The sequence below is a fragment of the Rattus norvegicus genome, chromosome 16 (genome assembly GCF_036323735.1).
Source record: "Rattus norvegicus strain BN/NHsdMcwi chromosome 16, GRCr8, whole genome shotgun sequence".
In the NCBI taxonomy this organism is placed as follows: domain Eukaryota; kingdom Metazoa; phylum Chordata; class Mammalia; order Rodentia; family Muridae; genus Rattus; species Rattus norvegicus.
In genome coordinates this window covers 346641-368956 of record NC_086034.1, presented here as the reverse complement: position 1 = coordinate 368956, position 22316 = coordinate 346641, and the positions used below count along the sequence as shown (strand labels likewise).

Below are 22316 nucleotides of genomic sequence, written 5' to 3'. Positions count from 1 at the left end.
GAAGAACAGAAAGCTGTTCAGCTCATTAGTCCCAAAACATCTTACTTTTTACAGTCTAGGAAGCCAATGATCATTTCCTCTGATTGTGCACGTTTTTCTGGGCCAGGCCCTTGGGTGGGTCTTCAGTTCCTGCCCCAATCTACCACTCAGGAGTTACCTCATGGCTTTAGGAGCCCTCCTTTACTTCCCCACAACCTTCCTCTTGTTCATTTGTCAAAGGGGGAATGATGGTGCCATCCAGTTATAAAGACAGAAAGCAGCAGGACCACAGAGCAGGCAGGAACTTGATATTTCTAAAGTATCATTACTGTTACTATAATGGACACATGGGGTCCTGAGAGTCCTGTGTGTAGCCACCATCATCACTGCCAATAAGGAAACCTGGAATTTAAAGCATACTCAAAACACAAGCGAGTAACCTCAAGACCCTGCAGGTAGGTGATGGATAAGGCAGGATTCCACTCTTCTTGGTTGACATCTTTGTCGACCAAGCAACTCTAATCTGCTATATTACTAGTTAAGAAACACACAGTGAGTGACACACAAACTACACAGTTAGCAAAGAACTGGGATTGATCCAGCATCTCCTTCAGAAAGGCTCTTACCCCCACACTTCCTTCAAAGCATAAGTGAAACAATTAAAGCTCTTGTCTCCCTGGAAAACTCATCTTTAAACTGGCTGATTCTGGGTTTCACACAGATGTGTCTGAACTCTGGAACTGGGACCTGTAAGGGGCTAATGCATCCTGTGCCTCTGAAGCTCAAGGGTTTTTATTGGTGGGGGAGGGGGGGCTCCACAGGGCCAAGGATAGAGAGGAGGCAACTGTGGTGCAAAATCATGCAGCATCAACCTTGTACTCAGGAATGTGATCAAAGTCCAGCGGTCCAAGTAGCTCAAGAGAAAGGAGGAGGTAGCCCAGGGAGAGAACTTGGATGCCAGATACATGTTATGTCATCAGGCTGGGCAGGGGCAAATCCTGTACTCAAATCTGCTATCTCAGATTTTACTCCTAGAATTTACCAAGTCAACCTCACATAGTCAATGAACATCCAGGTGAGTTACGAATTCAGGGAGACTCTAATGTTGATGACTGATTTTCTATTATTTTTAGCTCCCCCCAACACCCACCTTTGACATCTTCAGTAACTGTGAATGTAGAAAATTCAAGATGGACCAATCTTAAGGATGCTCTAATCCAAAGATCTGCAAATCACCAGCAGCTGGTCAGGTCTGCCCCAATAGGCTGTTTTGTATAGTCTTTGGGTTAAAATGGAAGTGTCTCCTGACATCTGGAACTCATAGTTCAAGCTCTGGACTGGGTTTGATTGGAGCCCAAACAGGCCACTCAACTTCCATCTACAATAGCCACTGAAGAGTCCAAGAGAGATAGCAAGACCCATGAGCCAAAAGTATTTCCTATACTGTCTTGGTTGGGGTTTCTATTGCTGTGATGAAACACCACAACCAAAGCAACTTAGAGAGAAAAGGGTTTATTTGGCTTACATTTCCCCACCACTGTCCATCACTGAAGAGTCAGGAGCTAACACAGCCATAGAGGAGTGCTGCTTACTGGGTTGCTTCCTAGGCTTACACCGCCTTCTTTCTTACAGAACCCAGAACCACCAGCCCAGGTTTGGTACCACCCACAATGGGCTGGGCTGTGCCCCGTTAATTACTAATTAAGAAAATGCCTTACAGGCTTACCTATAGCCTGACCTTACAGAGTCATTTCTTAATTGAAGTTCTCTCCTCTCAGATGACTATGTCAAGTTGACATAAAACTAGCCAGCACATATACATACAAAGGTGGCTTATTCCTGCTTCTTACTTATTCACCTCCATCTTCTTCCAGAACACCAAGGCACAAAGGTCCAAAGGTGCCTGCCCTAGGAAGGCAGCAACCTCTGCACATAGGGTATGTGCAAATTTCCGTGGAGCTCAGGTATATCCTTTTCAAACTTGCCCAAGACTTTATGATTCCCCTAGATCCCTTTGTCCAGGAACAAGGCTGTTTTTCTTTCTAGGTTTCTGTGGGCCCCTAGAATTATAGTTCTAGCCCAAAACTGAACCTCAGGTTTATGCTGGACTGCTGTAGCCCTTGGTTTACTACCAACCCTGTCTCCTATTTGTCTCCCAATCCAATCCTTTTTGTCCAGCCTCAATCCAAGAGAAAACTCTCCTCTCCTTACAGGTCACCTTGTTCAGACTGAAAAGTATCTGGAGGTTAGTAAAGCACACACTCTGTTGGGGTGTGCCTAGAGAATGTTTCTGAAGATACTCAGATCATAAGGGCTCCAAGGCTTGATGGCTTGATCTATTCACAGATTCTACATTTGAATGGATTGTTGGGAGATGTTAGAAGTGTGGATCATAGAGTCTTCTTGGATGGAGTAGGTAAGTGGAGGTGTGTCCTGGAGCTTTGGTCCCTGCTCACAGCTCTTCCACTCTTCTTCCCAGAGGCTCTGAATGACACAGCCCCATCCTACCATCCTCTCACTCGGGGATGAGATACCATAACTCTTTTCTGATCTTACATTGTTTTGCCAGGCATTTCATCACAGCAACAAGAAAGCTAACTAACACACCTCTATGCTGTTTTCCCTTTAAAATCTTTCAAACCTCCAGCTTCCTGTCACTAAGGAAAGGAAGCCTGGCCCATAAGGCCAAAGAAAACATGCTTCTTCTGAATTTCCAGATGGCCTTCTGTGCATGACTTTCCAGCTTCCCCATGGGTGTTCTCCACTTCTCTCCTTGTGGCATTACAGGCAAATGTAGAAGGCAGGAGGAGGAGTATGATAGATACTCTCCATGCACATTTCTGGACCTCAGGGATGCCTGCCTTCCCACGTGGCACCTTTATTCCTCCTATCTGCCCTTGTCCTGACCTCTCTAAGTGGTATGATGAACCTTTGGGAGCTTAACTGCCTTCTCCCTGTCACTGGAGGTCACACTCTGCCCAAGTCCCTTCTCTCTGGTATAAAATCACAGCAAGAAACAAAGGCTAAGTTTGTAAAGAACTTCCCAGACATCATGTCAGGATACCCATTTATAACATAAAGGATATGTTATCATCTCCACCATTGGAGAAACAACCCGTACGCTCCAAAACACACAGCCTAGTGCTAAGGGGACCTGTGAGTAGGACTTAAAGCGTGTATATTCTACATTGCTTCTCACAATACTCCAGAGCCTATTGTGTTATCTCTCACAGCTTAGGAGAAGCTGGGTGCAAGAATAAGACATTTACCCCTAATGTGCTGTGAGTTCATAAGATAATTCATAAAGACAGAGAGCTGTATGCATCAGATAGACACATCAACTTAACCCTAGGCCCCCAGACATGGATGTGCATAACACTGGTGACAGTAGGAACAGAGGTGCCTAAGGTCATATAGCTAGTGCAGGGCTAGGAGTTGAACCTGAAATGGTAGTCTGTGCTTTGATCTACTTATAGAGTAGACATAAATGAAATTGGTAACTATAGTGGTTTGAATAAGAATTGGCCCCAATTGGCTCATGTATTTTAATGTTTAGTCACTGGGGAGTGGAAGGAAATGTATCATGGGGTTGGGTCTTGAGTTTTCAAAAGTCTATTCATAGCCCAGAACCTACCTCTCTCCCTTTCTCTCTCTCTCTCTCTCTCTCTCTCTCTCTCTCTCTCTCTCTCTCTCTCCCTCTCCCTCTCCCTCTCCCTCTCCCTCTCCCTCTCCCTTTCCCTCTCCCTCTCCCTCTCTCCCCCCGCTGGGAACCAGAATGTTGTTCTTAACTACTGCTTCAGTAGCACGCATATTGTGGTGCTGTCTGCCATGATGATAGTGGGCTAAACCTCCAAAACCGTAAACAAGCCCCCAATTACATGTTTTCTTTCATAAGAGTTGCCTTGGCTATGGTGTCTCTTCACAGCAACAGAACAGTGACTAAGACAGTAACCAAAAAACAGATGAGGCAGGGATAAACACTTTGAAGATATCAAAGCAAGCTAAGGAGATTTTCCCATCAGAGCTGGCACTGGAGATGAGAAGCAATCAGTTTGGGGGACACTGGAAACACATCTGTAGCCTGTGGGAACAAGTGCCAAGACCATCACTGTGTCATGAATATTGATTGCTCTTAGTCAGGGTTCCTCTGACGAGTTAGGACCCACTTCCTTCCATAAGGTGAAAGTACTAGATACTAGCTTTGTCAACCTCCCTAGCAGTCAGGCTCCTCCATAAGACATCCTCCCCAGACTGGACAGGAGGAATGATATGAAGAAGCAGGAGCTCTGCAGGCTTCGGGAGGACAGAGGGGCCCTGCCTAGCTCAGTGACGAAATCAAGTCTGTAGAGGACAGCTGTTGCTATGGCTCCGGGCAGAGTCCACGTCTAGAGCTAATGCTGCCTGCAGGGATTGACGTGGTGACCATGCTCACTAGCGATGTCTGAGGTACTCTCCAGTATGACTTGACCATATGTTGTCTCTAGCTGAATAGCCCTGAAAAATGTTCGTATTCTACTCTCCAGAGCATTTACTAACCTCCAGGAGGCCAGTTATTTTGGCCCACTTTTTCCCCATTTGGAACACCCAAAGTTCTTTTCCACTCAAAGCCCTGACAGATATATGAAGATACAACAGAGGTGACTGTTTCCCCCAAACCCCATGCTCCCTACTCTGCTGCTTGGTTCTTTTGCTTTTGTGTTTGGGTTCTAGTTTTACCCAATTGACTGTGAACATAAGTGACCAATGCCAGTTTTGAACCTAATACATTTACCACTTCAGACACTTTGGGGCCTCCGTGTATATACATTCACCATGTACATGCCTGGTGCCTGAAGAGGCCAGAGAGAAAGTCAGATCTCCTGGAACTGAACTTACAAGTGATTGTGAGCCTCCATGTTGAATCCAGAGAACTGAATCCAGGTCTTCTGCAAATGCTCTTAACCAACTGAGCTGTCTGTCTAGGCCCTGGAAGAGAAAGCACGCTCATAAATGAAAGGGACTTGGATCTCTCAGTCAAGTCAAACAGAGCAGCCAAGTGATATTCAGACGGGAAAGAAGAAACAAGCAAATGAGGTAGGTTTATGAGAAAGCCTGAACCTCTAGACCACCAGATGTGGGGCAGCCTGCCAAGTGCTATGTGAAGGAAACACACAGATAGAAAGACACAAGCCACTGAGGCCAAGGGCCCTGATATCACTGTGATATAGTTCAGTCAATCCTGTTACAAAAGGCTTTCAGATCGCAGTGAAAGGCAGGGGCATGGAGCACAGCGGATACTGGGGAGAATGCTGTGAATTGGTCCTGGTGTTGTTACTGGTGTGGGAAATCCTTCCATGGTTTTACTCCAAGCATGTTTCTAAAAGGCTGCTGGAAGGACCTAAGGGTAAGCAGACATAGCCAGACACGAAGGCAGAATGGATATATTCCACACAGTTCAGATTCAAAGCACACTGTGACAGGATCTCAAAAGATAACTAATCAACCCCTGGCTTCTGCCCTTTGATGTGCACTAGGAGGTCCCCAGCCATTGGTGGGTCACTTTCCCTCTTCCCTCATAGCCTGGTCCCAGAGGCCAGCATCCTGAAGCCAGCCCCTGATTCTTAGAAGCTCCTGCCTCACCCTACTGTTATAGGCAGAGCCTAGTTGCCAGACATTAACCTCCCCCAGAGTTGGACTCTGAAATCAGAACAGGCTACAGAAATGTGGATCCAGGCTCTCTGCCGCCCTGTGAGAGGCCAAGGGAGGAGTCTCTGGATCTCTTATGGTTTTTCAGCACCCTCTGCATATGAGCTCTGGAGAGAAGAGAGGGGACATTTGCATCTCTGGGCCTGGCTCCCTCTGCCTGCCCTGGCCACATCCCCAGCCTAACCTCCAGCCCTATGAGCTGATGCAGCAGGAATTTATTTACAGGCTCATTATCCCTGTGACTCACGTCCAGCTTGAGTTGGGGTGTAACGAGTTGCTGGGGAGTGGTCCTGCAAGAGACCATGCCCATGAGGCCTGGGAGGATATAAGCCAGGATCAGCAGGGCCTCACCACACCCAGAGCCAAGAGGGCAGATGGGAGGAGTGCAAAGGAAACGCCAGTCCTCCAGTTTGTCTTGGCTCTCGCAATTCTAGGCCTTTCCCAAACTCTGGTGTGAGTCCAACACAGAGGCCTCAAATGGAAGGCTTGGCTGGCAATCCTTTCTTGACTTGTATGTCTCCAAATGTTCCAGGGAACTTGGGCGGGTAGAGAAACACTGACAAACATCTTTCCAGTTTCTTTCCCATCAGGAGATCCCTGCCCCTTGGCCCTGCTCCATCAGCCCCCTGGGTGGGAGGTTTTACACAAACACAGGTCATAGCCATGAACTCATTCAAACTTCTTTTGCAGCCATTACTCTGTTCACAGTGAGTTTAACTTCATCCACTATGGAGCGAAAAGCAGGGGACTATGTGAGGTGAGGTCCAGTAAGGGATAGATTAACAATATTAACTAATGATAAAATACAGCAGTTTAACATTATGTAACAAAAGTTGCATGAATGTGTTCTTCTCCCTCTTCAAAGGCATCTTATCTGCAATATTGCAACAGCTGATGTGATCTCTGAGATGGTTGTGACTAGTGGGAGGGTAGTCTACACAGTGTGGATACACTGAACAAAGGAACTAACCAATCACATCCCAGGCAGAACAGAGCACAGTGGCAAGATTACTTCATGCTACTCAGAGTAGCACACAATTCAAAACATTTATGCCTGAAATTTTCCACCTAATGATTCCAGAACATGGTTAACCAACAAGTAACTGAAACAAAATAAAACCACAGCGAGGGAAGAGGGCTGGGGCTGCCTCCTCTCTCTGATTGCCGTCTGGATACAGATTGATACTGTACCTGTCAGGAAAACAGGAACAACCTGGAGCTCTTTCAAGCAGGAAAAGGTTTAATATAAGAAGTAGGCAAATGGTAACACTGGCCATAATCTCCCTCCTTTCTGCACCTAAGATGATGTGAATTTAGATGAGGGCAGGTCATGTGACTTAGTTTGCTTTAGGAAATATGACAGATGTCATGCTACTAATAAGCTGAAGCCTCAAGAGAGTTGACATTTTCCCAGCAGCCCTCTTGAAACCCTGCTCAGTGCGTGTACACATGGCTATCTATGCTCATTTGCTGCTGTGCAGTGGGAGACCATCCAACCAACCAGCAGCTAGGTCACCTTGTACTAGATTCAGATGCATGAGTGTGCTCCACTACGACCGGAGAAGCCACCTACTGAGCCCAACCCAAGTTCCAATTCCATCCATAATGTGGTGAGTTAAATATATAACTGTCACTTTAAACACCTAAGTAGGAGGGTGGGTTCTTGTGCAGAACATTCTAAGTGATACAGAACATTAGGGACAGTCAGGCAAATGAACGGTGCTGATACATCAAGCGTAAAGGTTCTGCACAAACAGTCAGGAAGACATGGCAGGACCAGCAGGTGTTGCTGTGGTGACCACAAACATCTCCTCTAGTATTGCAGTGACTTTAAAGTATCCTATCTACCTTGTCCCACCAGTCTGCCCATCCAGGCAGGAGGACAGTGGTACGGCTTCTGCTTCCTTTCCACCTCTGAATCTTATACTATTGCCTCTTTTTGAAATATTATAAAATCTACTCAAAGATCCTTGAAAATGTAGTCCTCAGGACTCTAGTCCCTGGTACAAAAAGTAGGTCACAAAAGCCAAAGACATAGGCCTGAACTGACAACCAGTAAACAACCCAGTACTAGTAACCAGGCCAAGGTCCTACTATGTCCTAGATACTGCTCTGAAGATACTTAGCTTTGGAGATGAGAGGACTTTCTGCTCCCTGTCACTCCCTCCACTGTGCTCCATTGGCTCTAGATCTCTCTTTGGGGATCTGGGTGTTATTAGCCCATTTCATCCTCAACTCTCTCTACCAGCTCTTGCTCTGATTGATCCTTATGGAGACCAGATGAGTTTATGTCTGCACCAACCTCTTTGGGGTGAACCACAGAAGGAGGAAATAGAATACCTGGTTGCATTTGCTGTGTCAAGACCTACTCACTTTGTCTATCACTAAATTGATCTTAGACCTAGTAATAAAAGAATGGCTGACTGTCCAGATGTTCAAAGATACAGTGGTTTGGATGAGACTTAAGAGATGAGGCTGGCTGGCACAGCTTCCTCAGCTGCCATCCAACTAACTCTGCCCATCTGTCTGTAGCACTGTGGTAGTTAGCTTTAGATGTCAACTTGCCACAACCTAGAGTCATCTGGGAAGAGAATCTTATTGGGGAATAATATAGATCAGGTTGGCCCATAGGTATATCTAGGGGTGGGGTGGGGTTGATTATTCAGGAAGTAGGAAGATCCACTCCCAATGTGGGTGCTACCATTCCTTAGGCTGGGCACGGAAATATGAAATATGGGCACAAGCAGCAAGCACGCAAGGATGCTTTTACTCTCTCTCTCTCTCTCTCTCTCTCTCTCTCCTCTCTCTCTGTGTGTGTGTGTGTGTGTGTGTGTGTGTGTGTGTGTGTGTGTCTGTGTCTTTGTCTGTGTCTGTGTGTGTGCGTGAGTGCTCTTGACTGTGAGTATGATATAATGAGCATGAATTTCTCCAAATTATAGACTGTAACCTAGAACTGTAAGCCAAATAAACCCTTTCCTCCTCTATGCCACATTCTGACAGGGTATTTGTCACATTAATGAAACAGAACAAGCAGCAAGTGTGGTGTGGAAGCATATAGAGATGTTGACGTCAACTTGGCCCAACATTGTAGAGATAAGAAAACTGTCCCCAGGCACTGCCAGAGCCTAGGGATGACAAGATTGCCATGAAGACTTGGAAGACTTGAGGTCCAATCATATCAGCTCAGACAGGCAGACAGGAACTGAGAAAAGCAGAGGCTTCCCTAGGAAATCAGTTGTCTGAAAACGTGAATGTGTGAGAAATGTGGCCAATGGATGTTCTGCAGACCTCTGTTTTGGAAGAAGACTGTTGACAGAATATCTAAAGCTAGGTTAAGGTTAGTTGCTGTGATAAAATACCATGACCAAAAGGAACTTGGGAAGAAGGAATTTTGTTGTTGTTTCAGCTTACAATTTTAGGTCACCATTCACTACTGAGAGAAGTCAGGGCAGGAATTCAAGGCAGGAACCTTGAGGCAAGAACAGAAGCAGAGACCATGAAGGCACTCTGTTTACTGGCTTCCTCCTCCTGGATTGCTCAGTCTACTTTCTTAGACCATCTAGGCCCACCTGCCAAGGGTAGCGCTACCCACAGTCAATCATCAAGTAAAGGCTTGACTGCAGACGAATCTTATGGACTCACTTCCTTGATTGAGATTCCCTCTTCCTAAATGACTATCATGTGTCAAGTTGTCATGAAACCGTCCCCACACTGGGTAGCTAATAAATAACAAAGTCTATTGAGCTCATGATTCTGGAGGCAAAGGAAGGCCAAGAGATCATTACTAGGCTCTGATAATGAATTTCCCTATGCATCCAAACATGACAGCAGGCATCATATAGGAAGCTGGAGCAAGTGTGCCAGAACAAGTCTCCTTCCTCTTTGTAGAAAGCCGCTAATACCGCAGTGGGGCCCCATCTTCCTGAGCCTCATCTGATCCTAACAGTCCTTCACATGACCCTTCTCCAAAAATATTAACATATGAGTCTAGGAGTTAATTTTCCAGGAAACAGATTTTTAGAGGAGACATATTCAAGCCTTAGCATTCTCTTCCCAGGGCTATCCTGCTCCTGATTCTGTTTGTATAACTCATAACTCCTTGAACTCAGTTGCTACTGAAGTACCAGAGCATCCTAGACACATCTCTGGCCCCCCACACCCATCTTACCCTGTATGGGCTTGATTATGGTGGTTCATCTAACACGGTTTAAGGTTAGACTCTTCATCTAAACCACTTGAGTTGATTTCATCCCCAGGGCATCCCCATCTTTCATCTTGAGCTTCCAAGTTCTTCAATCCTGTGCCTTTCCAAATGGTGTCCCAGAGCTTCAGGAGGTGGGGGGCTTTCTACCCATAACCCTCTCTTGACACACAGACTTATTGACTCTTTGCCACCCACAAGGAACCTCTCAGATCATCTACCTGCCAACTAAGGTCCTCCTAAGACTGCTTTCTTTCAGCAGTCTCAACACCTCTCACCCCATGTCCTAGCTTCACTGAATGACCGACATATCCAAAGCCAGGAGGGTCCTTCATGCTGCTAATTCTCAACACTCTCCACTAGCCCACCTTCACTCCAAGATCAGGATTGATGGTTTCAGATGTTGTCCTAGTACTATGTATCTGACCCCTAAGCCTAGGAACTCTGTGAAGGTTAGGCACACGCCAGCCTCCTCTCTCAGTCCCCAGCCCTTAGTGGTCTTTGCCTTGAGGTAGAAGTCACCTAGCGGCTGTGAATTTTGTGGCCGACTACATGCAATCAATTATACAGAGATACCTGCAAATAATTTTAGCACTTACTGTGAACCAGGAAGTCATTAGCTCATTTAGTCCTTACCATATATGTATGCCATTAGCTCCTGGTTAGAAATAGGAAAATGAAAAGAGTGGAGGGTGGACAGTGTGCCCAAATCCTTCAAGAAGCACACAATGAACACAGTATTCAAAGCTAGAGTGTTCACACACTACCCATTAGACATGTAGGCTCTGCAGTCTCCCTCTTCCATGGTAAAACAAGCTTCATCAAAGCACGGCATCCAATCCCGAGCTTAATGTATTTTAGGTGTGCTGGATAGTGTTATGTCAACCTGACCAAAACTAAAGATCGTCTGAGAGAAGGGAGTCTCAACTGAGAAAATATTTTCATAAGACCTACCTATAGGCAGGCCTATAGAGCATTTTCTTAATGATTGATGGGGGAGGACCCAGCCATTGTGGTCCAGGGTTCTATTGGAAAGAGCAAGCCATGATGAGCAAGCCAGTAAGCTACACTCTTCCATGGCCTCTGTATCAGCCTCTGCCTTCAGGTTCCTGTCCTGTTTGAGTTCCTATCCCGACTTCCATTGATGATGAACTGTGATGTACACGTGTATAAGCCAAATGAACCCTTCCCTTTCCCAGTTGCTTTGGTCGTGGTGTTTTATCACAGCAATAAACTCCCTAACAAAGACTCTGGGCAAGCACTACCAACTTAGCTGTATCTCTAGTCCCCATTTCCTGACTTCTGGCAACTCCACAGCCGGGACTCAGTTGTGGCTATCATTGAGACTGTGTGGATCATTGATCCCTGAGGGGTTTTTCTTTGTCCCCCTTCTTTTTTTCTTTTTTTTTATTAACTTGAGTATTTCTTATATACATTTCAAGTGTTATTCCCTTTCCCGGTTTCCGGGCAAACATCCCCCTCCCCCCTTCCCTTCCTTATGGGTGTTCCCCTCCCAACCCTCCCCCCATTGCCGCCCTCCCCCCATAGTCTAGTTCACTGGGGGTTCAGTCCTAGCAGGACCCAGGGCTTCCCCCTCCACTGGTGCTCCCACCAGGATATTCATTGCTACCTATGGGGTCAGAGTCCAGGGTCAGTCCATGTATAGTCCTTAGGCAGTGGCCCAGTCCCTGGAAGCTCTGGCTGCCCGACATTGCTGTACTTCTGGGGTCTCGAGCCCCCTCAAGCTCTTCCAGTTCTTTCTCTGATTCCTTCAACGGGGGACCTATTCTCAGTTCAGTGGTTTGCTGCTGGCATTCGCCTCTATATTTGCTGTATTCTGGCTGTGTCTCTCAGGAGCAATCTACATCCGGCTCCTGTCGGTCTGCACTTCTTTGCTTCATCCATCTTGTCTAATTGGGTGGCTGTATATGTATGGGCCACATGTGGGGCAGGCTCTGAATGGGTGTTCCTTCAGTCTCTGTTTTAATCTTTGCCTCTCCCTTCCCTGCCAAGGGTATTCTTTTTCCTCATTTAAAGAAGGAGTGAAGCATTCACATTTTGATCATCCGTCTTGAGTTTCGTTTGTTCTAGGGATCTAGGGTAATTCAAGCATTTGGGCTAATAGCCACTTATCAATGAGTGCATACCATGTATGTCTTTCTGTGATTGGGTTAGCTCACTCAGGATGATATTTTCCAGTTCCAACCATTTGCCTACGAATTTCATAAACTCGTTGTTTTTGATAGCTGAGTAATATTCCATTGTGTAGATGTACCACATTTTCTGTATCCATTCCTCTGTTGAAGGGCATCTGGGTTCTTTCCAGTTTCTGGCTATTATAAATAAGGCTGCGATGAACATAGTGGAGCACGTGTCTCTTTTATATGTTGGGGCATCTTTTGGGTATATGCCCAAGAGAGGTATAGCTGGATCCTCAGGCAGTTCAATGTCCAATTTTGTGAGGAACCTCCAAACTGATTTCCAGAAGGGTTTTACCAGTCTGCAATCCCACCAACAATGGAGGAGTGTTCCTCTTTCTCCACATCCTCGCCAGCATCTGCTGTCACCTGAGTTTTTGATCTTAGCCATTCTCACTGGTGTGAGGTGAAATCTCAGGGTTGTTTTGATTTGCATTTCCCTTATGACTAAAGATGTTGAACATTTCTTTAGGTGTTTCTCAGCCATTCGGCATTCCTCAGCTGTGAATTCTTTGTTTAGCTCTGAACCCCATTTTTAATAGGGTTATTTGTTTCCCTGCGGTCTAATTTCTTGAGTTCTTTGTATATTTTGGATATAAGGCCTCTATCTGTTGTAGGATTGGTAAAGATCTTTTCCCAATCTGTTGGTTGCCGTTTTGTCCTAACCACAGTGTCCTTTGCCTTACAGAAGCTTTGCAGTTTTATGAGATCCCATTTGTCGATTCTTGATCTTAGAGCATAAGCCATTGGTGTTTTGTTCAGGAAATTTTTTCCAGTGCCCATGTGTTCCAGATGCTTCCCTAGTTTTTCTTCTATTAGTTTGAGTGTGTCTGGTTTGATGTGGAGGCCCTTGATCCACTTGGACTTAAGCTTTGTACAGGGTGATAAGCATGGATCGATCTGCATTCTTCTACATGTTGACCTCCAGTTGAACCAGCACCATTTGCTGAAAATGCTATCTTTTTTCCATTGGATGGTTTTGGCTCCTTTGTCAAAAATCAAGTGACCATAGGTGTGTGGGTTCATTTCTGGGTCTTCAATTCTATTCCATTGGTCTATCTGTCTGTCTCTGTACCAATACCATGCAGTTTTTATCACTATTGCTCTGTAATACTGCTTGAGTTCAGGGATAGTGATTCCCCCTGAAGTCCTTTTATTGTTGAGGATAGCTTTAGCTATCCTGGGTTTTTTGTTATTCCAGATGAATTTGCAAATTGTTCTGTCTAACTCTTTGAAGAATTGGATTGGTATTTTGATGGGGATTGCATTGAATCTGTAGATTGCTTTTGGTAAAATGGCCATTTTTACTATATTAATCCTGCCAATCCATGAGCATGGGAGATCTTTCCATCTTCTGAGGTCTTCTTCAATTTCTTTCCTCAGTGTCTTGAAGTTCTTATTGTACAGATCTTTTACTTGCTTGGTTAAAGTCACACCGAGGTACTTTATATTATTTGGGTCTATTATGAAGGGTGTCGTTTCCCTAATTTCTTTCTCGGCTTGTTTCTCTTTTGTATAGAGGAAGGCAACTGATTTATTTGAGTTAATTTTATACCCAGCCACTTTGCTGAAGTTGTTTATCAGCTTTAGTAGTTCTCTGGTGGAACTTTTGGGATCACTTAAATATACTATCATGTCATCTGCAAATAGTGATATTTTGACCTCTTCTTTTCCGATCTGTATCCCCTTGATCTCCTTTTGTTGTCTGATTGCTCTGGCTAGAACTTCAAGAACTATATTGAATAAGTAGGGAGAGAGTGGGCAGCCTTGTCTAGTCCCGGATTTTAGTGGGATTGCTTCAAGTTTCTCTCCATTTAGTTTAATGTTAGCAACTGGTTTGCTGTATATGGCTTTTACTATGTTTAGGTATGGGCCTTGAATTCCTATTCTTTCCAGGACTTTTATCATGAAGGGGTGTTGAATTTTGTCAAATGCTTTCTCAGCATCTAATGAAATGATCATGTGGTTCTGTTCTTTCAGTTTGTTTATATAATGGATCACGTTGATGGTTTTCCGTATATTAAACCATCCCTGCATGCCTGGGATGAAGCCTACTTGATCATGGTGGATGATTGTTTTGATGTGCTCTTGAATTCAGTTTGCCAGAATTTTATTGAGTATTTTTGCGTCGATATTTATAAGGGAAATTGGTCTGAAGTTCTCTTTCTTTGTTGTGTCTTTGTGTGGTTTAGGTATAAGAGTAATTGTGGCTTCGTAGAAGGAATTCGGTAGGGCTCCATCTGTTTCAATTTTGTGGAATAGTTTGGATAATATTGGTATGAGGTCTTCTATGAAGGTTTGATAGAATTCTGCACTAAACCCGTCTGGACCTGGGCTCTTTTTGGTTGGGAGACCTTTAATGACTGCTTCTATTTCCTTAGGAGTTATGGGGTTGTTTAACTGGTTCATCTGTTCCTGATTTAACTTCGATACCTGGTATCTGTCTAGGAAATTGTCTATTTCCTGAAGATTTTCAAGTTTTGTTGAATATAGGTTTTTATAGTAAGATCTGATGATTTTTTGAATTTCCTCTGAATCTGTAGTTATGTCTCCCTTTTCATTTCTGATTTTGTTAATTTGGACGCACTCTCTGTGTCCTCTCGTTAGTCTGGCTAAGGGTTTATCTATCTTGTTGATTTTCTCAAAGAACCAACTTTTGGTTCTGTGGATTCTTTCTATGGTCCTTTTTGTTTCTACTTGGTTGATTTCAGCTCTGAGTTTGATTATTTCCTGCCTTCTACTCCTCCTGGGTGTATTTGCTTCTTTTTGTTCTAGAGCTTTTAGGTGTGCTGTCAAGCTGCTGACATATGCTCTTTCCTGTTTCTTTCTGCAGGCACTCAGCGCTATGAGTTTTCCTCTTAGCACAGCTTTCATTGTGTCCCATAAGTTTGGGTATGTTGTACCTTCATTTTCATTAAATTCTAAAAAGTTTTTAATTTCTTTCTTTATTTCTTCCTTGACCAGGTTATCATTGAGTAGAGCATTGTTCAATTTCCACGTATATGTGGGAATTCTTCCCTTATTGTTATTGAAGACCAGTTTTAGGCCGTGGTGGTCCGATAGCACGCATGGGATTATTTCTATCTTTCTGTACCTGTTGAGGCCCGTTTTTTGACCAATTATATGGTCAATTTTGGAGAAAGTACCATGAGGAGCTGAGAAGAAGGTATATCCTTTTGCTTTAGGATAGAATGTCTATAAATATCCGTTAAGTCCATTTGGCTCATGACTTCTCTTAGTCTGTCGACATCACTGTTTAATTTCTGTTTCCATGATCTGTCCATTGATGAGAGTGGGGTGTTGAAATCTCCCACTATTATTGTGTGAGGTGCAATGTGTGTTTTGAGCTTTAGTCAGGTTTCTTTTACGTATGTAGGTGCCCTTGTATTTGGGGCATAGATATTTAGGATTGAGAGTTCATCTTGGTGGATTTTTCCTTTGATGAATATGAAGTGTCCTTCCTTATCTTTTTTGATGACTTTTAGTTGAAAATTGATTTTATTTGATATTAGAATGGCTACTCCAGCTTGCTTCTTCTGACCATTTGCTTGGAAAGTTGTTTTCCAGCCTTTCACTCTGAGGTAGTGTCTGTCTTTGTCTCTGAGGTGTGTTTCCTGTAGGCAGCAGAATGCAGGGTCCTCATTGCGTATCCAGTTTGTTAATCTATGTCTTTTTATTGGGGAGTTGAGGCCATTGATATTGAGAGATATTAAGGAATAGTGATTATTGCTTCCCGTTATATTCATATTTGGATGTGAGGTTATGTTTGTGTGCTTTTCTTCTCTTTGTTTTGTTGCCAAGACGATTAGTTTCTTGCTTCTTCTAAGGTATAGCTTGCCTCCTTATGTTGGGCTTTACCATTTATTATCCTTTGTAGTGCTGGATTTGTAGAAAGATATTGTGTAAATTTGGTTTTGTCATGGAATATCTTGGTTAATTGAGAGTTTTGCTGGATACAGTAACCTGGGCTGGCATTTGTGTTCTCTTAGGGTCTGTATGACATCAGTCCAGGATCTTCTGGCCTTCATAGTTTCTGGCGAGAAGTCTGGTGTGATTCTGATAGGTCTGCCTTTATATGTTACTTGACCTTTTTCCCTTACTGCTTTTAATATTCTTTCTTTATTTTGTGCGTTTGGTGTTTTGACAATTATGTGACGGGAGGTGTTTCTTTTCTGGTCCAATCTATTTGGAGTTCTGTAGGCTTCTTGTATGTCTATGGGTATCTCTTTTTTTAGGTTAGGGAAGTTTTCTTCTATGATTTTGTTGAAGATATTTACTGTCCTTTGAGCTGGGAGTCTTCACTCTCTTCTATACCTATTATCCTTAGGTTTGATCTTCTCATTGAGTCCTGGATTTCCTGTATGTTTTGGACCAGTAGCTTTTTCCGCTTTACATTATCTTTGACAGTTGAGTCAATGATTTCTATGGAATCTTCTGCTCCTGAGATTCTCTCTTCCATCTCTTGTATTCTGTTGGTGAAGCTTGTATCTACAGCTCCTTGTCTCTTCTTTTGGTTTTCTATATCCAGGGTTGTTTCCATGTGTTCTTTCTTGATTGCTTCTATTTCCATTTTTAATTCCTTCAACTGTTTGATTGTGTTTTCCTGGAATTCTTTCAGGGATTTTTGTGTCTCCTCTCTATGGGCTTCTACTTGTTTATTTATGTTTTCCTGGAATTCTTTCAGGGATTTTTGTGTCTCCTCGCTATGGGCTTCTACTTGTTTATTTATGTTTTCCTGGAATTCTATCAGGCATTTTTGCGATTCCTCTCTGTAGGCTTCTACTTGTTCTCTAAGGGAGTTCTTCATGTCTTTCTTGAAGTCCTCCAGCATCATGATCAAAAATGATTTTGAAACTAGATCTTGCTTTTCTGGTGTGTTTGGATATTCCATGTTTGTTTTGATGGGAGAATTGGGCTCCGATGGTGCCATGTAGTCTTGGTTTCTGTTACTTGGGTTCCTGCGCTTGCCTCTCGCCATCAGATTATCTCTAGTGTTACTTTGTTCTGCTATTTCTGACAGTGGCTAGACTGTCCTATAAGCCTGTGTGTCAGGAGTGCTGTAGACCTGTTTTCCTCTCTTTCAGTCAGTTATGGGGACAGAGTGTTCTGCTTTCGGGCGTGTAGTTTTTCCTCTCTACAGGCCTTCAGCTGTTCCTGTGGGCCTGTGTCTTGAGTTCACCAGGCAGCTTTCTTGCAGCAGAAAATTTGGTCTTACCTGTGGTCCCGAGGCTCAAGTTCGCTCGTGGGGGTGCTGCCCACGGGCTCTCTGCAGCGGCAGCAACCAGGAAGACCTGTGCCGCCCCTTCCGGGAGCTTCAGTGCACCAGGGTTCCAGATGGTCTTTGGCTTTTTCCTCTGGCGTCTGAGATGTGTGTGCAGAGAGCAGTCTCTTCTGGTTTCCCAGGCTTGTCTGCCTCTCTGAAGGTTTAGCTCTCCCTCCCACGGGATTTGGGTGCAGAGAACTGTTTATCCGGTCTGTTTCCTTCAGGTTCCGGCGGTGTCTCAGGCAGGGGTCCTGCCGCTCCTGGGCCCTCCCCCACGGGAGCCCAGAGGCCTTATACAGTTTCCTCTTGGGCCAGGGATGTGGGCAGGGGTGAGCAGTGTTGGTGGTCTCTTCCGCTCTGCAGCCTCAGGAGTGCCCACCTGACCAGGCGGTTGGGTCTCTCTCTCACGGGGTCTGTGAGCAGAGAGCTGCTGCGGGCCGGGCTCCCCTTCTTTTTTTCTACTTCTCCCTTTCAAATCTCACTTTCCATGGAGTCCTCATGAGCCCTCATGGAAGCAGTAACCATCATTTCCTGTATTACCTGAAAACTAGAGCATAAGACACTGTTCATTGAGACCTATTTATTCTCATCTAGTCCCACCCTTTCCTCTTATGGTAGACAGGTGCCCTTTCCTGCCTAGTTAATATTACTAAAACTCTTCCTTTCTTCCTTCCTTCTTTCCTTCCTCCCTCCCTCCCTTTCTCTCTCCCTCCCTTCCTTTCTTTCGTGTGTGTGTGTGTGTGTGTCTGTCTGTCTGTCTGTCTGTCTGTCTGTCTGTGTTCACAGTTATGTATGCACATGTATGTAGAAACCAGAGTGTCGATGTCTTCCTTAATAGCATTCCACTTTTCCTCCGGAGACAGGCCCACCCACTGAACCCGAAGCTTGTCGATTGGCTACATTGGTTAGTCAGGGAGCCCAGGGAGCCTCCAGCCACATCCGTGCTGCAGTTATAGCCATTCAGCACTCTGCTGGGCTTTTGTCTGTGTGCTGGGGATTGAATTTAGCCTCATACTTGGGCAGCAAGCATTTTACAGACAGCCATCTCCCCAGCCCCAACTCACTCATTTGCCTTGTGGTGGCCAGACTCTAATGATACCTCCGTTGCCAACAAGCAGTACTTCTCTTGGTATCAGATGGTCCGGTCCCATCACCTGCCAGCACCAAGATTCCTCTGTCCTTGTCATGAGCAGTCGACAGAATGCAAGGGTCGGAACTCTGCTGAAGTCCTAGGCCAGGCCATAAGCACCTGGAACTTAGGACTTGGGTTTCTGGAAGCCTGGGACCACTCTGCTGTTGGGAATCCCAAGATAGACATGTGGAGAAGCCCCATGAGGAAATGCTTACCAGACCGCAACTGTCCCAGTTATACAGTCAAGGTTTCAGGCATGACAATGAAGAAGCCATCTTACTCACAAGAAACTAACAAGGCCTCTTATGTCCCCAGACATCTCCTGCTGTGGAAGCCACTCCAACAGAGGCCCAGATAGCATAGAACAGAGCGACAAGACAACCAAGTCCCTGTGCTGTGTCAGAATTTCAGACACACCAAATCCAGATCATAGTCAATATTGGCCACATTGCACATTTTAGGTTTTAAGGTGGTTTCCCCCAGAAACAGTTCATGCTGCCTCTGGGAGCTCATATGGATTCTTCTTTGCTGACTTGTCACTATTAAGCATGCACAAATGGCTTCTGTTCCAGAAAGTAAATAGTGTGAGCAGGAGAGGGAAGTTAAGGATGGATAAGAGTGGAAGGAAAGAGAGAACAATAGAGGAGAGAGGAGTGCAGGGGAGAGAAAAGAAAGAAGACAGGGGAGAAGAGAAGGGGTTCAGAAGGAAGAGGAAAGGGAGAGAAGAGAGAAGAGAAGAGAAGAGAAGAGAAGAGAAGAGAAGAGAAGAGAAGAGAAGAGAAGAGAATGCACCATCTTGCCATCTATGTAGCCTTTCCTTCCTCTTTGAAAATGTTGATGGCCTCCGGCCTTGTACACCCCATTTCTTGCCTGTGACTTGAGTTCCTCCACACTCTCACACTGAGAAGAACCACACTCACTCTTCTCAGGGGTCCTGTTGATCTGATGAACACATTCACACAGCTACCTGGACATCAGCATCTGAGTCTTTAGCATCTTTGTAGGGCCCTATGCTGTAGCCTTGCCTCCTTCTGTAGAAAGACCTCCCTCCCAGGCTCCACAAACAAGCCTCTGCTTTCTAAGCTAACTGCATTTTTTCTGTCCCCATCATAGCCCCAACCATCGTCTCTCCACAGAGAGGTCCCCATCCAACTTTCAAAAGGTGTGTGTATAGGGAAGTTCCTGTCCCAGTTGTTTTTATTTTGTATTACATTAATTTATTTACCTGAGCATAAGTACACCCATTGAGGTTAAAGGAGATACTGAAGGAGTCAGTTCTCCTCTTCCACCATGTGGTTCCCCAGGACAGAACTCATGTTTTCCAGCTTGGAGACAAGAATGTTTACCCAATGAGCCCTCTCATTGCCTGCCCCTGTCTTGTGTCTGTCTCCCAGTGATGAGATTCCCCTAGACTAAGGCAAGCAACACAATCAGTATCTCCTGTTCTTTTCTGATACTTTACAAATACACATGTATAATGTGTATGTGTGTATGTCTACAGATCTCCCCCTTATAGACACCCCTTGACTTCCCCACAAGATAAGAGCATTCAACTGCACAGGAAAGACTATCTGAATCTCTTTACACTTCACTCCAGAAGTCTTTCCATATCTGTACATCACGAGTGTTTCCCTGCTTCCTTCTGCTTGTATGATGTAATTCTGTATGCACATACCTGATTTATTTTAGCATCTCTCTTTGGATGCCCATGTCTATTGCTTTCTGCCTTTTTCTTTTAAAGCTAGTGTAATAATGGATCTCACGTGCATCCTTTCTCGTGTTGGGGAAGAGTCTTCAGAAGTTTTATCATTGAGGCAATAGCATGTGTAAAGTCAGTAGCAATTGCTAGGTTTCCCCTTTGGAGCTGAATCGTTTCCAAGGCCATCAGCAAGGCACAACCATCTGTCTCCTCACACTGGGTGTTACCAGGAGTTTTGTTCCTGGCCACTGGAAAGATTAAAAATACTGTCTTAGTGCATTGGTTCTCAACCTGTGGGTTGCAACCCCTTTGGCAGTTGAACAACCCCTTCACAGGGGTCACAGATATCCTGCATATCAGATACTTATATTATAATTCATAACAGTAATAAATTATAGTTGTGAAGTAGCAAGGAAATATTTTTATAGTTGGGGGTCACCAGAGCATGAGGAACCATAGCAAAGCATTACAGCATTGGGAAGGTTGAGAAGCACTGTCTTGGGACTCAGATTGTATTTCTCTCATTGTGAGGGGGAAGAGGACATCTCCTCTGGAGCTTTGATCAGTCTTTGCTTTTCTGTTTCTCTCTTGAGTTGTTTTGTTTTGATTTATAAAAATTATTTAGTAGAGAAATGTATCTTTGGTCATTGGTGTGGGTTATAAAGAAGCACCTGTATCTTCCACTTACTGCTGTATTGTTGGGTTTGATTTGTTTTTGTTGCTATTTTTGTCTGAGACAACAGTCTTACATAGTTCAGGCTGGCCTCAAACTCACTATGCAGCCATTTAAGCCTTGGAATTCCCGATCTTCCTGCCTCTACCTGTCGAATGAAGAGATTACAGATTTATGCAACCAGGCCCAGCTCAGTTCTAGCGTTCCTAAGATTAGTAGTCAGTCATGGGTCTCTTCTCTTCTGGTTTCTAGGTTGGTCTCATTCTGAGTGTAGCACTCCCTCATCCCTCTGTGTTTCCGTTACACTTGTAGTTTCATCTTGTTACATTCACATATTTGTTTCACATGGAGTTTGTCTTAGTATGAAGTTTGAGATGTGGGTTCAACTTTTCTCTTCTCCAGTTTTCCTGACTTCATTCTTGAATAACACATTTCACACTCAGATTGAAATGATGTATTTATTACCTTAGGCTACCTTCCCATGTGTAAGGTCTGGGTTTATTTGTCCTGCTAGTCTGCCCAGCATCTCATTGTTGCTGTGTGGCTTGATAATTACAGGTGGGTAAGTCTCTTTGTGGCTGCTCACCTTTTGACTATGTCCTAAATTATCTTTCTGTCAAGGACTGTAACAATTTCATAGGTTTTGCTCCTTTGGAAAACAAGTCAGCCCTATTTCCTAGGTTCTGGCAGAAGATGCAAGAGATGACACTTTAACCAGGTAATCAGGTTACTCAGTGGGTAAAAGTGTAGTACAGGTACGAAGACATGAGTTTGAATCCTTGGGACGCACATAAATGATGGATACAATAGCATGCATCTGTAATCCCAGACTACAGGGAGATGGGAGATGGAAATAGAAGTCTCTCCAGAAACCAGCCCAGCAACCCTGCTGGACCAGGCAGCAAAAACAGCAAGAGGGCCCTATCTCAATGTAGAAGGGTGGACTGACACCAAAGGTTGTCCTCTGCTCTCTGCATGTATATGCACACATGAGGGATTTACTATATCAGCAGCCATGGGCAGAGGAGCAACATTTGTGATGGTCACCCGAGCCCTGGTTGCCACAGAAGAGATGAAGCCCACTGCTCATGCAGTGGTTGTGTTAGTAGGGAATAGTCTTGAGTTGAGAGGAATCATATCTGATCTGATTGCCAATCTCTACTCAAGGGAGAAGCATTATCTTTATCCTGTGGGCAGTGTGCAAGTTTCTCTGTGCCTGAGGACAGTACTCTCTGTGGCCAAGCGTGCTCCTTGCAGACAGAGTTTAGAGTCAGGGTAGGCTCTGCTCATCCGATGCAGCAGATAAGAAGTCCATGGAGAATTGTCTCGATACTTATTTATTTTTCCATAGGAATGTTAGAATCAGTTTGTCTAAACACTGACAACAAAGGCTTAGTTTCTACCAAAACTCTTATTAAATTCTGAATCATCCGAGGGAGAACAATTTCACGATGTTCGTTTTCATGTCCAAGAACATTATTCAAAT

The 22316-nt window shown here is 44.5% G+C and overlaps 1 protein-coding gene across 14 annotated transcripts in view; it reads right to left on the bottom strand.

Annotated features, from left to right (window-relative positions):
* Window positions 1-22316, bottom strand: part of LOC134482310 (uncharacterized) — a 399485-nt gene that overhangs the window by 181457 nt on the left and 195712 nt on the right. For all 14 annotated transcript variants that reach the window (XR_010058332.1, XR_010058328.1, XR_010058335.1 and 11 more), the window contains one exon: window positions 4855-4944. Coding sequence is in view for 4 of the 14 variants with exons in the window: in XM_063275798.1 (XP_063131868.1) it covers window positions 4855-4874 (20 nt within the window). In the remaining 10 variants the exon portion in view is untranslated. The remainder of the gene's footprint in view (window positions 1-4854; window positions 4945-22316) is intronic.